An 18,079-nucleotide genomic window follows, 5' to 3' on the forward strand; every position below is an offset into this window, starting at 1 on the left:
ATGTATCGTTCAAATATTTATTTGACATTTCCAGGACCAATAAAGCTGCAAGATTTTGTCGGCCAGTCAAAAGTGGACGCTGCAATCCAAGGTATCACTTTTAGTGCTATCATGAAGATAGTTCTCAATGAAATTATTGGTATATGATTCCACATACAATATCATGTATTGCGTATTTATTCCTTGAGGCTATACTATACAATTCAAAGTAAATGCTGAAATCACATGTGGTTAATATTTTTATAATTTATGTAAATTGTTTTAAACCACATTAGAATTGTTTTGAAGCAAAAGTATTTCATGTCCAATTGCTCATCCCATGTATAAAAGAATCTGCACACAATGTTGAAACTTGAAAAATGCACAAGATTGATTTTTCTCTCAATATTAATACTCAAATCAGTATTCTGTAAATAAACAAGTTTTGTACAATTTGATTTGTTTTCATAGTGATAATACTGATGTAAATACTATTTTCAGGTGAAACTTTCTTTCTCATGGTGGGGCACACACATGAAGATTTGGATCAACTGTTTAGTGTATTTGCAAGGGAACTTAGACAGAAGCCTGCAACAACCCGCGATGCCCTCCTTCAAGATTGGGGACATCCGGACACCCACCACCAAGCTATCAGACTTCAAGCCCTTCATGCCTGCCCCAAGGGAAGCGACAACCCTCCCAACTAAAGTTCAAGAGGCAATAGAGAAGAACAATGAAAAATTGCAATCAAAGGTAATTTCAATAAATATTGCGTTTCTTTTGAAATATGTATTGTGATGTGTAATATTAGGGTTAGTCAGGGTTACTTATAATATGTGTAATGTGGGCAGAGAAACAACCCAACTTCATGAGGTTACTATTTTTGCTTTTGTTGTATAGATGCACTGTGATTTTAATTATGTTCTCATATTCTTTACATTTATTTTATTACTTTCAGATCACTCTGACAAATCACCGAAGACAAGCATCAGTATCAGAACAATAATGAAGGAGCAGCAAGTATTGCTGAAATGTACATATTTTTTGTCAAAGCTATGTGGCTAAGATATTGCCGAGGATTGCATTGCAGGAGTTTTGTACTTTGTATGTTTTGTGTTTCTTAGTAAAGCTGTGTATTTAGAATTGTATATATATATATATATTAGATGAGATGTGCACAATGGAATTTATGAAACAATATATGCAGTTATATCGTAAAATCTTGGTTGTGTTCTATTTTTTTTCCATGTCTGAAGTTAACCTACTTTCAGAGTACAGTATATCACATGTAGGTTGTTTCTTTGAATTTCAACAGGGGATTATATATTTGGTTGGCCCCATGGAATAATTGTGAAATTTATTTTTTGAGAATCACATTCACCTTTAATGTTGTACACTTCAACGTCGTAAAAAGGCCATTGAAGATGGTCATTGAAATTCTCATAATAATTTAGATAATTTTATGGTAAGCTCAAGGTTCAAGGATTTGCATCTGTCTAGTATACAAAGGTATGAGGCCAACATATTGTTCCATTGTTTAATTCGAGTGACGTCAACTTTTCCTGATAAATTTGGTAAATATAATACCAAGATAAATATATTCAATCGCTGATTTCAATTTAAACTCTCCAAAGATTGATGTTTGATATTACTGCAGAAAATAATTCTGCCAGAAATTTCTGTAGAAAAAAAAAATCTGCCAGAAATTTCTGTAGAAAAAGGTCATTTAAAGCAACTCCAGATTAAACTATCCAATGATTGAACCTTATTTCTCCTGAATTTAAACAATCCTGCTAAATATTACTGCAGAAAAAAAATCTGCCAGAAATTTCTGTAGAAAAAGAAAAATTCTGCCAGAAATTTCTGTAGAAAAAAAAAATACTGCCAGAAATTTCTGCAGAAAAAAAAATTCTGCCAGAAATTTCTGCAGTAATGCATTTTCTGAGCCAATTTTGAGCTTGTAAACATGTGTACACACCGGGACACACATTATTTGGATTCGTCTCCTCGAGATCTTTCCAATGATATAAAACATGCTTTTGTAGCTCGCTTCCTTCTGTGTGGTCAAGTTCGGACTCCTGGCCATTCCTAAGTTGTCCCGCCCTGCCTTCAATCAACTCGAGTTGCATGTTATACAATTTGGTTACACTGTGTGAAGAAATAAAAACATTGCAACACTTTTGATACAATGTATACGTTTTTGTAACCGCGACATCAGCACAGTGCGGCACTGAGCGGTTTGCAGGCTGACTGACGTCCAGGCACCATGAGGGTTTAGTATGTGAGTTGCGATTAGCCCTACGATAATTTTGTGGAACGGACGCCTGAATTCTATAGGTGGACCGTTGTATGGTATTTAATTCATACGTTTCAATTTTGTAGGTGTTTGATGTATTATTCTGTTAAATTCAATTGGACTATGCCGTGGATCGTCGGGCATCGAACCCGGATTTTCGGCGTGACGAGCGAACGCTTTAACCACTTGGCTACCCGACCGCCGTGAGTAATTAATGAGTAAGAGCAAATAACCCCCACATCTTGCGTTTTATTTATTTTTTACTCCGTTTACAAAGTATACCAATGGCAGTGTAACTGAGTGGATGTCCGCCCCCGTAGCTAAATATAGCAGCGTATATACAAAGTGGTAATTCGGAACAAAAGGGGAATACAATTTCTTCTTTTCATTCACATCGCCAATGAATAAGTGCAACTTTGTATAAAAATTGTCCTGTTGCTTATTATCTGTAATTACTACCCATTGCCATGTTTAATTTCTAACCACGATATCACTCCCAAATGTATTATATGATTGTCCAGCATATCATACTTTAAATATGAAGTGGTGACATGTTTAATAATAGAGCAACTGTTCTCTTAAATAGTTATTTTGGCCTCTTCTAGACACATTGTTTTAACTAAAAAAAGCCAAAGCCAAATGGAAAAACAAAGATTCTTTAATACATTTTATAGATGTTTTGTATAGGGGATAAAAAGCTCCTTGGATGTTTGTGTTATGCTATTTGACAAGAGTGATAAGAGTTAGATATCTTTCTTCTGATACACAGAAGGCAAATATATTGGTGAATACACTCATGCCATTGTACAATAGGTGATGATGATCACAATATATATATGCGGAGGGTACATACAGTAATATGATTCTAATAATATATTTTGAATATTACTGAATGTGTCATTAAACATCAAACAAAGAATATGATACTGAACATGTCAGAGTTAAAAGGGGTACTATTCAAGGGATTTTTAAGCCCCAAAACCTGACAGACCTCTTGCAACTGATGTGTTTGATTGTATTCTTAATTAAGTCATTTTTTGTTAATATTATTATCACTATTGTGTTAACTTTTAGTGGAAACAATTATTCAAAATATTTCTACTTGATTATTGTGTACATAATGACAAAAGCAACTATTTTTTTATATATGTTGGGGTGAATGTAGCAGGTGCCAGGCATACCAGATGAAGGATGTGCAAGAGTTTGTGCCTCATTTTGAAAGCTTAATAAATATGAGAAACAAATGACATGTAGAAATGACAGATAGAAATTCTTGATTAACGTTGGGGCTCTTCACGATAGAATTGTTTTATTTATTTATTTGTCTGATTATCCTCTTGTGAAGCATGTCAAGACTCATGATGAAAACGAGGCATTCCACAGTTTTCTAAAACGGGCCAATGATGTGGGACATAATCTCTGGGATGTTGATTTTGTTGATGGTTCTGTACTGCTGGCTGGTACAGAAATTAGTGTCAACCAAGACAAGTGTCATATCAAATCGACCCAGCTTCAGTTTTTAAAGGAGAGGCTATCTGAACGACCACTGCCTCGAGTGTATGTGCAGTGTGTTGAGAAGATCAGCAGAGTACTTCGCTTGGATGAAGTCCTCTGGCCTGAAAAGTGAAACAGAAGGCTTTCTGTTTGCGTGTAAATGTGTGATTTTGCATCAAAATGTTAATAGGAAATGTAGATTATGTAATAAATTTAATGAGACTGTCCAGCACATTGTCAGTGGGTGCCCAGCTTTGGCACAAACATAGTATCTTAATTGACATGATCGTGTAGCTCGATCATTTTATTACCGTCTTCGCCATGCTTGTGGTTTTGACACAGAGATCCACCCATGGTACGACCCGGAATATGTAGAGGGAAAATGATGAATAAAAAATCCTTTGGATTAGGCTCGTATACAGTCTCAGATATATCTGAGGAGGATGCCAACAGCTCACAGCTTAAATTGGTGCCATTTTAGGCAACTGTGATTGAGTGATTGAGAATGCATTTTGATTTTTGCCACAAAATTCATTGTGCAAGTATTTACAGCAAATACAATAGTTCTCATAAAGTCCTCAGTTTGGTTTAGTCTTGTCATGTATATATTGCATTTGACACAAAAAATGTATGGATACATTTCATTCTCATATCAATATAATACATTATTAATGTAATCTTCAAATAAACAAATACTTACTTGTTTTGTAGCATAACATCAATGTTACTACCTTGGAATTTTGGTAATTCAGAATTTTCCGTTCGTGACGAGTGAGGTTGGGTTTCTGGGGCTGGTCTTTGTTCAGGATGATGGCAATCTGGTGTCACATAAAAGTCAACATTACCCCCTGGGACCAGTTGTTGGAAGCCCTACTCCAACTTTTAAATGCCTCTCACAGAAGTTACAGAGGACATCCTACACCTGCAGACGAGAGATGGTGTTCTCTATACATCCAACACTTGCTTACTACAGAGGACAAGAGAGATGGTACATTCTATGCTTTCTGCACCTGCAGACTACAGAGGACATCTTGCACCTGCAAACTACAGAGGGTATACTCTATTCATCCTACACCTGCAGACTAGAAATGGTACACTCTATATATCCTACATTAGCAGACTGCAGAGGACATCCTACACCTGCAGACTACAGATGACATCCTACACCTGCAGATTAAGGAAGGTACACTCTAAACATCATACACCTGGAGACTACAGAGGACACACTCTATACAACCTACACCTGCAGACTACAGAAGACACACTCTATAGATTCTACACCTGCAGACTACAGAAGACACACTCTATAGATTCTACACCTGCATACTACATAGGACACACTCTAAACATCGAACACCTGCTGACTAAAGAGGGCATCCTACACTTGCAGACTATAGATGGTACACTCTATAATTCTACACCTGCAAACTACACCCGTCGACTTGAGACGGTTTTCTCTATAATCCTACACCTGCAGACTACATAGGACACACCTCTAAACATCCTACACCTGCAGACTACATAGGGCACACCCTAAACATCCTACACCTGCAGACTACATAGGACACACTCTATACATCGAACACCTGCAGACTACAGAGGACACACTCTATACATCGAACACCTGCAGACTACATATGACACACTCTATACATCGAACACCTGCAGACTACAGAGGACACTCTATACATCGAACACCTGCAGACCACAGAGGACACACTCTATACATCGAACACCTGCAGACTACAGAGGACACACTCAATACATTCTACACCTACAGACTACAGAGGACACACTCTATACATCGAACACCTGCAGACTACAGAGGACACACTCTATACATCGAACACCTGCAGTCTACATAGGACACACTCTATACATCGAACACCTGCAGACTAATTTAATTCTTTATTCATGTACATGTGTAGGCCAGCGGCCCATGGTACAATATTTGGTCCATCATTAACATTTATAGGCTTAGTGTTTGGAGTCTAACATTCATAGCATGGTATATAAAAGTTGCAACATTTCTAATTACAGTTTCATTGTTTACCGCCATAAGCATATTGAATTTAGCAAGAGTAGGATGTACAAAATACTTCTGTGGTAAATACTGAAGACGAAGTTCATCATAAGCGTTACAAATTAATAAAAAATGATATTCATTCTCGACATATCTTTGGTTGCAACTATTGCACAATCTCTGCTCTCGTGGAGTATTAACGTATCTACCAGTCTCAATATGGAGAGTATGGGAGCTACAGCGAAACTGGGCTAGTGCAACACGAAATTTGTTGATAGTGATAGCAGACAAATACAACTCTAGACTGAATGAATTTTTGAAAAGTGTATAATGGAACATTTTAGAACTATTTGCTAAAGACCAATGCCAGTCCTGTTCGTAAGCAAATTTTAACCGATCTTCACATTCGGAAATAAATGATTCGGGGCAAATAACATATTGGTTCTCCCATATATAGCCAAATCCACGGCTGTATAAAAGAGTTTTGACTTTTGTAGCCCAATTAGTTTTACCATGTGTGGCTAGCTGAAATAACATATCATAACTTTTCTTAGGATATCGTGAATTTGGTAGGGACATAAGTTTACACCAATATTTTATACAGCGTTTATACGCAGAAATGTACAGTGGGTATCTTCCACATTCTCCTCGCACAACATGATTGGGAGTAGACGTTTTAACACCTAGCAGACGTTTACAAACAAGTACATGGATACTTTCTATTTCTTTGCAGTTTTCAAAACTCCACATTTCAGCCCCATATAACATAATTGGAGCAATTTTAGTATCGAATATTTTAAAAAATAGTTTCAGTGGAATAGGTTTAAGTGATGAAAGGGATTTTAGAACCGAGAACAATACCCGTTTAGCCTGTAATGAAGCTTTGTAATTAAGTTTCGACCATGATAAATTCTTTGAAAATACAACTCCCAAATATTTGTATGATGATACACATTCGAACTGACAACCAGTGAAATACCATTTCTCAGATCTAGAAAGTACATCACCATTCTTAAAAACTACTATTTTCGACTTATCAAGATTTACCTTTAGGGAATAATTCTGGCAATAGTGTTCGAGTACATCGATGCGTTTTTGGAGGCCATATACAGTATCTGATATAAGAATTACATCATCAGCAAAGAGTAGCAGGAATAGTTGAATTATGTCTGGATGGAGCTGGATTCCGGGTTCACAGTTAGCCTCAATTTCAACAGCTAGATCATTGATAAACAATGAAAACAAAAACGGGCTCAGTACACAGCCTTGACGGACACCCAAGTCACAATCGAATTGGTATTCACACTCCTTATCGAACCATGGCTGTTTACTTCTAGAAATATAAGAAGGGCGTTTCATACATTTCGCAGCGGTACATAAAACATCTGAAAATACCTCAACTGCTTTATCAATTTTACCTGAAGCGATAAAATCTGAAGACTTGTCAAGCATTGAAATAGAATTTGTAGACAGTAAACTGTCTCTAAAAGTTTGAGTTTTGTCCTCGTTCCACACAAAGCGGTAGCTGTCCCCTGGGTCTCGTGCAACACGCTCACGGTCTCTCGATCCAGCTTTGGCATGTGCGTGAAATGAACATGTAAATGGACTATGGGTGGACTCTGTTCTATTTGCAATGTCAAACTGTTTGCACAACATAAACAATGAAGGGGATGCAACAATATAGTCGATTACGCTTGTGCCATTGTGGCTGATGAAGGTATAGTCACCTTTTGCCGCGTCTGATACACATCGGCCATTGAAAATGCACAAATTCAAAGCACTACATACGTTTAGTAAAATCTTACCAAGGCGATTAACAGTAGTATCACAAGAGAAACGTTTGGTGATCACGTTGCCATAAATATCAGAAGGTTCCTGGATGCCAAGCCTTTCAGCAATATCACTCTCTGCGGCATCGGGCTCATTACCGGTTCGGGAATGAAAGTCACCTCCAAGCATGATAAACATATCACCATATTTTTGTATAACACCTAACAAGGATTCAAATAATAAACTTATTCCACATTTTGTTGGTTTACCCCTGTACCAAGTTGACCCATCAGGATTGACATAAACACAAGCTACCAATACATCTTTTTCTAGCTTAAATACCGATTTATCCAAGATAACATATATCACATTCTGTCCAATAATGTGCTCTTTGACATAATTGACTAGAGACTTTCTAATAAGTACTACAATCCCCCCCGATAATCTCCCAAAAGATGACAATCTCTCTGCAGACAAAACATATGGCTGGTAATCACCGAGCTGTTGATCAAAATCACAGTCCTTGGCCCATGTTTCTGTGAGTCCAATAAAGTCAAACTGTGTGATATATGAAACAAATTCATCGTCTAGAAGTTTATTAGTAATACCGGAAATGTTCCAGAACAAGAAATCTGAAATTGATTTAGTAACACAGCGATAATCCGGGCCTCGGCCACACCTCTATTTATCATTAGTATCTGTGTCCTACCTATCTGAATGCTGTTGGTAATCTTTAACTACAAGGGCACCATTCTTGTAGTAGCCTTGCTTGTTGTTACGTCTCAAATCCTGGAGTACTTTCCTCTGGTGTGTGGTGAGATCACTGCCTATACCATATCCACCTATACCACCTGCAGACTACATAGGACACACTCTATACATCGAACACCTGCAGACTACAGAGGACACACTCTATACATCGAACACCTGCAGACTACAGAACACACACTCTGTAGATTCTACACCTGCAGACTACAGATGGTACACGCTATACATTCTACACCTACAGACTAAAGAGGACACACTCAATACATTCTACACCTACAGACTACAGAGGACATCCTACACTTGCAGACTACAGATGGTACACGCTATACATTCTACACCTGCAGACTACAGAGGACACGCTCTATACATTCTACACCTGCCCATCCGGGCCCATCTCAGTCTCCGACGCCGATGTTCACCAATGAACATGTGTCCTCCGCACGGTCTGTACGCCCTGATACTGGGTTTGTACGCCCATATAGATACAAGATACATTCTATTCTATGTTTCCACCAACTGAATTAAGATTACAATATGGAGCTATAATCTTGTTTAATGTAAATTGGAATTATATTTACACATGTTCATAAACATACAAGTTTTTTAGCAGGTATCGCCATTTCCTTATGAGGTGACTTACATTAATTATTACTCTTTCCAACTCCATAATACATTTTATTGCACATCCACCAAGTAAAAACGCAAGAATAACATCATTATCTTTCTCCCACATCTTAACAAAAACATAATGCAGAATGCAGAATATCACATATGGTGTCACAAAGCAAATTTCGGTTATTATATTGATCGTGCATAAACAGGAGCTTCACAATATCATTGGCACAGTTTTACATTAACATTCTCCAGAAACAATTTCAGCTGATCCATAAAATACAAGTCTTGCAATATCAGTTCAATGGTAATACTTCTCCACGTTTTCAGAGATCTTATACTAACATATCTTGACAGACTAAGTCTTGAATTAAGATGGACATAAAATACATCATCTCGATGAGATTTAATAGCATCATTTACGGCCTTGGGCAAGCATTTCTTATTAATAAATTGACAATTATTGACAAAGTTAGCAAGTGTATCATTGACCCAGGCAAACTAGAAATAATACTTAAAAAACATAGTTATACATTGCATCACATAGCTTTCCTAAGAAGTAGAGTGTTCTTTTATCTATGTGGGCGTGGTCAACCCTGGTCTTCCTGTTCTTGGCCTGTCCGATGTCTGCCCGGTCTGCCTGTACCGTTGCATCAAGTTGGTGACAGCAACATGGGAACAGCCGAAGGTTCTTGCTCGACGACCGAACGTGGAGCCGTAAAAGCATTGTAAACAAAAAATAAATTCGCAAATGAAAATAGTTTTGAACGCTTTAGGATATTTTTCAATGGACATTAACCATCAAGTACATGTGTAGACTTGAAATGAAACGGTTGACCAACATTATGTTTTTTGTTGATTGGAATGTGTAAGATGTGATGAATCGTCACATCTCTCTGGCCTGTGGCAGAGGTACGAGGCTGACCACAAGGAACTCGCGGGTAGGAGTGTGGTGTTTTTGCGTTGTCGGCCTTGTCTAGTAATTGTGCTCGTGTGTAGCAAGTAAATTTAACTTCGCATGCGCAGAAATGGTTGTACTGCCATATATACACAAAGAAAACAGTTAAGCACACCACTATTTCTGAACCATGACAAATGGCAAAAATCATGGCATGGGATGAGTGACCATAGGAGCTGGGTGATACAAATGTCATCGGATAGAACAAACATATGACAACAAATCAAAAAGATATTGGTGAGTTGTGATTGACATTTACTGACAAAAACAGCATGGTAACACAGGTACTGTTTTTTAATCTTAGACAATACCTAAAAAAGTATGGAGCTGCCGGATTAAGTAAACGAGTTACGTTTTATGATTCATGTGAAAATGTTCCTTTATAAAGTCTCTACTTGACATGACACGTGAAACAGATCAGTAGCGGGTATAACCGCCACGTGCCCCGGTGACGCATTCCAGCCTCCAGTCAGACGTTGGATCTGTTGATGGGTAAACAACAACCACTCGCGGCGCAATGCTGCTTCCAACTGGCGTAAATCTTGCAGAGGTCTGGGACGGTCCTGTAAATCACCGGTCTGAGCATATTTCTCGACTAAATGGCTTACGACAGTGTGATGATACCCCAAATACCGACCAATGGCATAACTAGACATTCCTGCTTTATGTATGCTGATTATTTGCCATCTTGTGGCGTTTGATAATCGCCTTCGGTGCCGCGGTCAAACAATGTCATGGAATAACTGTTTAAAACCGAACTTAAGAAAGCAATTTTAACGTTTGGATATACTGCTTTTAGAGATACTCGAGGGTAGCATGCTGCACGGGCATACCGTGCATGGCAGGTGAGCTTTCATCATGCATGCCTGATTACATCATCCCGAGATAACACGATTCTTCCCGTAATTATATCTTTCATGAATGTTACAAACATTGGGACCAAACGATAATGAAACATATTAGGGTGTATATTTGCCAGGAGGCCTTTTTCAATGATATTAAAACCAAAGTACCAATGTCAATAACGGTTGCTTTTCTGAGAATGAAAATACTTTTTCGATCGTTTCAGTAAGACATTCTTTCATATATCGGTATTGACTTTTTATAAAGGAACTTGTTTTCGAAGCAAGAAAAACATTGTTTACATTTCTATTTCATTCAGTTCCGGTCTCCAACAAGTTTCAAAATTGATCAGTGGATACGGTTGACCCAGTCAATTGTGGCGGCGCAACTCGCTGTGCAGAGTTGCGTCCCCTTGTCTTGCCAGAAAACTTTGATCATTAGTTAGAACCCCCATATCATACACATGTATCACTTCGGGCGTTGCTCCCACATCAACGCCGGATACCATGATAAAACTGAAATACTGTTTCGCTCCTTAACTCTCACGGTCATGCAAGTAATTTCTTAGACTGATCATGGCGACACGGAACAGCAATACGAATAGTTCACTTCTGTAAAGCCCCCCTAAATGCTTGTCATTTACGCCATAACGTCTGGCGATTGTGCAGATCACACCATAACATTGAAGATGTAGAAAATTGTGGTTTTTCACTTGAGGAGCCTGATTAACTGGTGCATTGTCATCCAGGAAAATATATACATAATTTCATTACATCAACGGCCAAGGTACCAACACCGTGCCTTGTACTGCAGACTCAACGATCAAACTAAAATATGCTTGTCTTAAGAGGCGACGAACGGGATCGGTTGGTCTGGTTCGCTGACTTGGTTGATGCATGTCATCGATACCAACTGCGCGGATCGATGCTCATGGTGTCAATCACTGGATTGTCTAGTCAAGACCAGATTATTTACAGACCGCCGCCATATAGCTGGAATATTGCTGAGTGCGGCATTTAACAACAAACAAACAAACAGACATCAAACTAACATTGGACTGGCGACCCGGACACAAACACCGGGGCTGTTATTCTTCGCCGGACTATTCATCACTTTTTTCCAGTGATTATCTACAGTCCGAGGACGCTGCCTTCTTGTCCGTGACAGGCTATTTCTGACATAACCACGAATTCTGACGTTCGTCCTCACAACACGTGGATGAAAGTTAATTTTATATAGATGTAGTCTACGTCCGATAGTTCTCTGAGACACAGTTCGGACCCTTAAATTTGGCAGTGATGTCCTGCAAAAACGAGACCCTGTTGGTTTTCACTGTATTGTGGCAGGTCAGTTTCCTCACACGACCAGCTCGAGGAGTATTGTCCACTGATTCCCTACAACATATAGTTTTAGTCCTCCAAAGAATGAAGTTTTTTGTTAAGCTTTATAGGTTGAATGATTAGAAAAGATTATCCGCTTACAATGCAACATAATATGAATATTTCATTTTTTATAACAACGTATTTGAATCGCTATCTATCATGTAGTTGTCCGATTGTCGACCACAAACGACATTTCGTTAATCAGACATACTCATTACAACATAATCATATGAAACCAGCCATGTCGGATTAACGGAACTTGAGTGTACACTAAAATACTAAGCACATTGACATAAACGTATTGAATTCCGCAAAGATCCGTTGAGAGGACATAACTCCGTCCCACCCACGAACATATTAGGGTATATCGAATATAGGACAATATGCATTTACAAACCCCAAATGAATGTTCCGAGTGTTCAACTGGCTCATCTTTAAACGGGTTCATTGCCCAGGATTTACTTCATCTTCCTCAATCCTTGTCCCTGTTCATATTAATTCTTTCCACTTAATACATTTACTCTTTTCACACAAATGTTCACATAAAGTACAGCCACAGGTATTATGAACTACAATTAACCCTTGCACATAGAGTTCAAACGTTTGCCTTTTTAACGAACCCCATCCATCATTAATCACAAGATAAAATAGAGACAGGGAGCACCCGTCCCCGGCTAAAGTCCGTCTTTGTCCGGCGCAGGCGCACTCGTGGTTTGGGGTCACCCGAAAAGCAAATGTTTTCCCAGAGACTTCTTTTCCCCCCGTTTCTCTCTTTTATTACTCGACCATAACCATCGGTGGTACATGAAACTACAGTAATAGATGTACAGCTTGATGGCATATATTGAAGAATACGTCACAGTATAGCATTCAAATGTCTGACGAACTTTGAGAGCCTTTTTTTAAAGAACCCACTTTACCATTTGTGAGCAGTTTACGATATCTACTTATGTTTAGCCAGTGTGTGTAGTATTCATTAACTCATTCAGCGCATAAGGTTAAAGAGGAATTACAGTTGAATACATAATGGAACTCGTCATCAATTAGTTGGCAGTCATACAATATTCATATCTTTTTTGCTTCTTGTGATATAATTCCCATCGGCCTGTCTCTATTGGTAGTTTGTGCTTACCAGTTCCAGAAACAGTAAAAGTTTAGAAATATGATCATAGAAAAGTAAAAACTATGATAAACTGACGTCAAAAAGAAACTTTACCAGAGTTTGAAATCACTCTTGCTAAAAAACAACAACTTATACGTGCATGAAGTAAAGTGTATTGAGAAGATCAATATATCAACATAATTAACACTGAAAATGACAATCATATGGCAACATAGAATGATGTCAGAGCCCCCCAAAGTTGGGTGTGGTAAAAAACTCGAGCTTTCAGAATCATGGACAAAAGGCAGAGTACATAAACAATCGCTCACGTTCAATAACAAGTCATTAATAGCGTGTGTGACCACCAAATGCCTCAATACCCACAAAAACTCTTCGACGCACAAAAAAAGTCAGTCGTCTGATGAGGTCACGTAGGATTTGACGCCATTCGTCTTGGAGGTCCAAGGTCAGTTCTTGCCGGTTGGCTGGAGAGTGTGGTCGTTCTCGAACATGACGATCCATCAAGTCCCAGAGGTGTTCTATGGGGACATGTCGGGTGAGCGTGCAGGCCTCGGCAGGACGTTGACGTTGTTGGCTGCGAGGAAGTTAGTGACAATTCTGGCTGTATGGGCTCTAGCGTTGTCATACTGATAAATGACACATGGCTGCTGTTGGAGAAATGGTAGGACAACTAGACGAAGGATGTTATCCATGTAACGCTGAGCTATCGAGTTTCCGTCAAAGATGACCAGCGGGGTCCTCTCCTGCCCACAAATCCCTCCCCACACCATGACACTCCCTCAACCATATGGTACGACCTCCTGCACGCAACACGCCGCCGTTTGTTCACCCCTTCGGCGGTAAACACGTTGTCTTCCATTAGTCCTAAACATACAGAATCGACTTTCGTCAGTTAAGACAACCCTCAGCCAGTCAGGTCGTTGCCAACGTCGTACAGTCCGGGCCCATCTCAATCGCAGACGACGATGTTGTGCTGCCAATAGCTGTCCTCTGTATGGTCTAAAAGCCCTGATTCCATGAGCCCTGAGTCTCCTGGCCACTGTCTGTCGACTAACCCTGTGACCTAAGGCATTTGTCCCTGATGACGTCACAGCCAGGAAGTGATTTAGGAGGTGCAAGGTACGCAAGTACCGGTCATCATGGTGCATGGTCACCCTGGGTCTGCCTGTTCTTGGCCTGTCAGCGGTCCGCCCTGTCTGTAACGTTGCATCAAGTTGGTAACGGCAACACGGGAGCAACCGAAGGTTCGTGCAATATGGGCGTGGGTGGCTCCCATCTGTACCATACCCATACGGTACTGTACCGACTTGCCGTTGCAATCATTTTATACCCTTACCCGCACGTGCATTTGTAGTTGTCCGTGGTGCACGTTTTTCACTTTTTTGCGTGTTATCTCGCAAACATTTTCTGCATACACTATTGTTGTATTTAGGTTATGTGTTTTAAATAGACCAACAAAAATTGATTTATACTTTGTCTGAAATTTATATTTTCAGTTGGTAAAGTTTCTTTTGGACGTCAGTTTATTTGCACTTGTCAAATCTGTGATTTATGTATTGTATATATATGTAACTTCTCAGAAAAAAATGGAAATTGGATTAAACTTCACTACTTGTTCCTATTCAGCATGTCAATATGGCACCAGAATACATAGTTTTGATGCACAGGAAGAGTTGTGAGAGTGTAATGATGTACACTTCATCAATGTTTTACAAAAGGTATTTCTGTATTAATAAATAAAGGTTCTACCTTCATACACTGACCATGGGAGTTAATTCATATTTCATAAAAGAAGGGGGTCAAGGGTCAATTCTATAAATAGATCATATCACCCTAAAATAATTTTTTGACTAAATAAATTGAACAAATCTTTAAACCTCAAAACCAGTAACAAAACATATTTAAAATTGAGAAGTGGTCTGTTGTTTGCCTTCCTTTGCTGACATCATCAGATCATAGCAGAGTCTGCTACATTTATGGAATATGGCTTTGACACTCATGACATGATGCGATTGATATTGTTTGAGATTGCTCAAACTTACACCATCCATTGTTTATATAATTTAACACTCAAATTGCTGTCAGCATTTGATAAATCATCTATGGAGGGGCTACAACAAATGATTGTGCTTTACTTTACTCCAAAAATCAAAAGTATAATCACCTATGATATAGGCTGGTGACATAAGTACACATTGAAAGGAATCAGAAAAAAATCTCAAAATTGGACAGAGAGCATGTAATTCAGGCAAACTATAGGCAAGGGACACATTAAGCAGCTTTGAAGTCATCATATATGTAATGCTGGATAATGAACTTTACCAGAAAATAGGAAGTAAAGGGGTGCATTGTTGCCAGCAATCTCAAATGCTGACCAGTGAACCATACCGCCTATTAAAGCTGAGAAATGGAAATGGACCCTCAAGTAGAAGAAAGCTATTCAAGGTGGCTAGACTTGCTAATACCAGTTATTTGCCAGTTTCAATGAAACAAAGTTAAAATTCCATATAATTTTGAAAATGTACAGCTTATCCTGATATAAATGTAATTCTTTTTATTCACAATCAGCAGTGTCATGCAATACCAGCTTAAAATAGTGTTTCTCTCCAATAGTTTATGGGTTTATAGGGGAATGAAGGATACAATGCATTTTACTAAACAGGGGAGATAATTTAGTATTGTCGAACACTATCACATTCTTTACAGATGATTTCAGAACCATAATGTTACATTCCAAGAGTGCCAGTGGATATTATTTTCATCAAAGCAGGTTCTGGGACTGGTGTATAGCCCTTATGTCATGTTTGCAAACTGAAAAACTGCACAGTGGGGCATTAAGGGAGCACTGTTAGAAATGTCTAGTGCATGAGGGTGATCTTATTATGGCACTTGATAGTGAGCAACAGAGGGGCCTCAAGTGGACTGGTGTTCTTAAATGTACTTAATGTACCTACATGTCCAAGTTCCATAACTTCTACAAGGTAATAGAGCACAGCGAGGCAAAACAAGGGTTGTCGATCACACACTGCCAACACCGGACTTCGGATCAGCTTCTCCAAATGCCAAATTGGATGTGAAAACTTCTACTTCTTCTGTGTGGCAGTGTCATTTCTATAATTTATCTGTATATATATGGTATTGGTTTTAGACAGTGTAATTGGTGTATTTTATTAGATTATGTACGATACCAGTTTCCAGCCTAATTGCTCCAAGCTGAATTTGGGCTGGTAAGTTCTTTTGTTTATTGTGAGGGTCAAGAGTATTCTTTTGTTTTGCTTTTAGAGGGCAGGCTTCTGTACTAACACAAGCACTAAAGCAGTCTACTATATACAGCTTTCTCTGGACAGTCACGACATGAGACTCATATTGTGACACGTATTGTGACAAGGACTTTCATAGCTTCATCTTCACTATACATCTCCACAGGTTAGTTTTAATACTAGATTATAAACATTATGTAGGATGTATTATTTGTTTTAGTACAGCATGTATATTGTAAACATTATTTTAGTGTAGATATACTTGTGTGATTAGAGTGTATGGATGTAATTTATGTCACAAGAACAATAACGATAATAAACACCATTTATGTTTATGATTCTCTGATGTAATATACTATAATATTTTTTATTTGATAAAGGCGACAGATATAAGTATTTGTGTCATATTGTTTGCCACGAGAAATGTGTGTTGTGTATAATTATGAGCATATTACAGCAGAGGTAATGTGTATATTTATGTAGGTTTATCCATGACATTCTAATTGAGATAATGTTGGTAGTAGGTTTAGATTTGAATTAATATGGCCGTAGATTACTATGTATATTATTTTATGATATTTATATTAAAGTTAGAATGACATGTGTATGTTATTTATAGATTGATCTGAGTGACAAGTGATTTGGCCTACTATCACCTGAGTGCCATACATTCGGTAGGCATAGTAATTTAGTTATTCATTGTTTATATTTCATGTATGTATAATATACATCTTGTATATAAAAGTGCATTGATGCAGTTGAAGTAATATATGGAAAACATCATATAATAATGTGAAGAATGCATTAATTATTATATCAATAACGGTGATAAGTGCAATGTTTTAATGTGTATAACTATTTATTTATTATTTGTTCAATTATGTTACAGGGTAAATATTGATATGGAAAATAACCTTGTGGCTTCTTGGTCACAACTCACCCCCAGCAGGCGTTGGTCTTAACTGTGATATTTGCACCACCCTAACCTGCTACATCTGCATGAGTGCACATATACCTCCCCAGTCAACATCAGGCATGCTAAAAGCTGAAAAAAGTGTTCAGACAATATCAAATGGCAAACCAGTTTGGTTATAACAGCCAGGAGTCAGTTCTTGAGGGGACAAAATAATTATTTGAAAGTCATATGAGTGAAAAATAAGTCTGTTTTAAGAAACCTTATAGAAACCTTCATTCACACAAAAGCACCTAACAGAAAGATATATTGGTATGCTACATTGTTTGCTATAAATAAGGGGATTTGTGATATGTCAGCAGTGTACATGCTTCATACTCAAGATAACGGCATCGCGTAACTTGACCGGCAAACGATTGACACAAGGCAGAAATTGTTGTGGCAGTGGTGACTTTATCCTAATTTGTTGTCAAATTCATCAGTTTCAACAAATTCAGAAGGCAGGAGGAGGGCTTGATGGACAGAGGTACCCTGGGGGTTCGTGCTGAGTTCGACCACAAATGTCCCTAACTTCACTGTCAATATTTTAAAATTTACCTCCATGGTGTATCCATGGTGAAATATAAACAGGAAACAGCGTTAGAAATTGGCACTAGTC

At 38.3% G+C, this 18,079-nt stretch overlaps 2 protein-coding genes across 2 annotated transcripts in view; one reads left to right on the top strand and one right to left on the bottom strand.

Moving 5' to 3' along the window:
* LOC139453075 (uncharacterized) overlaps positions 1–18,079 on the bottom strand; it is a 38,933-nt gene that overhangs the window by 8,674 nt on the left and 12,180 nt on the right. The gene's annotated exons all lie outside the window — the stretch shown is intronic.
* LOC139453243 (uncharacterized) lies at positions 45–2,082 on the top strand (the record flags this gene model as incomplete). Its single annotated transcript, XM_071234869.1, has 4 exons — positions 45–91; positions 481–732; positions 938–966; positions 2,025–2,082. Coding segments are annotated over exons 2-4 (306 nt in total), but the record flags the coding sequence as incomplete, so codon positions are not given.

The sequence above is a fragment of the Haliotis cracherodii genome, unplaced genomic scaffold, assembly GCF_022045235.1.
Source record: "Haliotis cracherodii isolate W230 unplaced genomic scaffold, xgHalCrac1.p SCAF_9, whole genome shotgun sequence".
Taxonomy (NCBI): Eukaryota; Metazoa; Mollusca; class Gastropoda; order Lepetellida; family Haliotidae; genus Haliotis; species Haliotis cracherodii.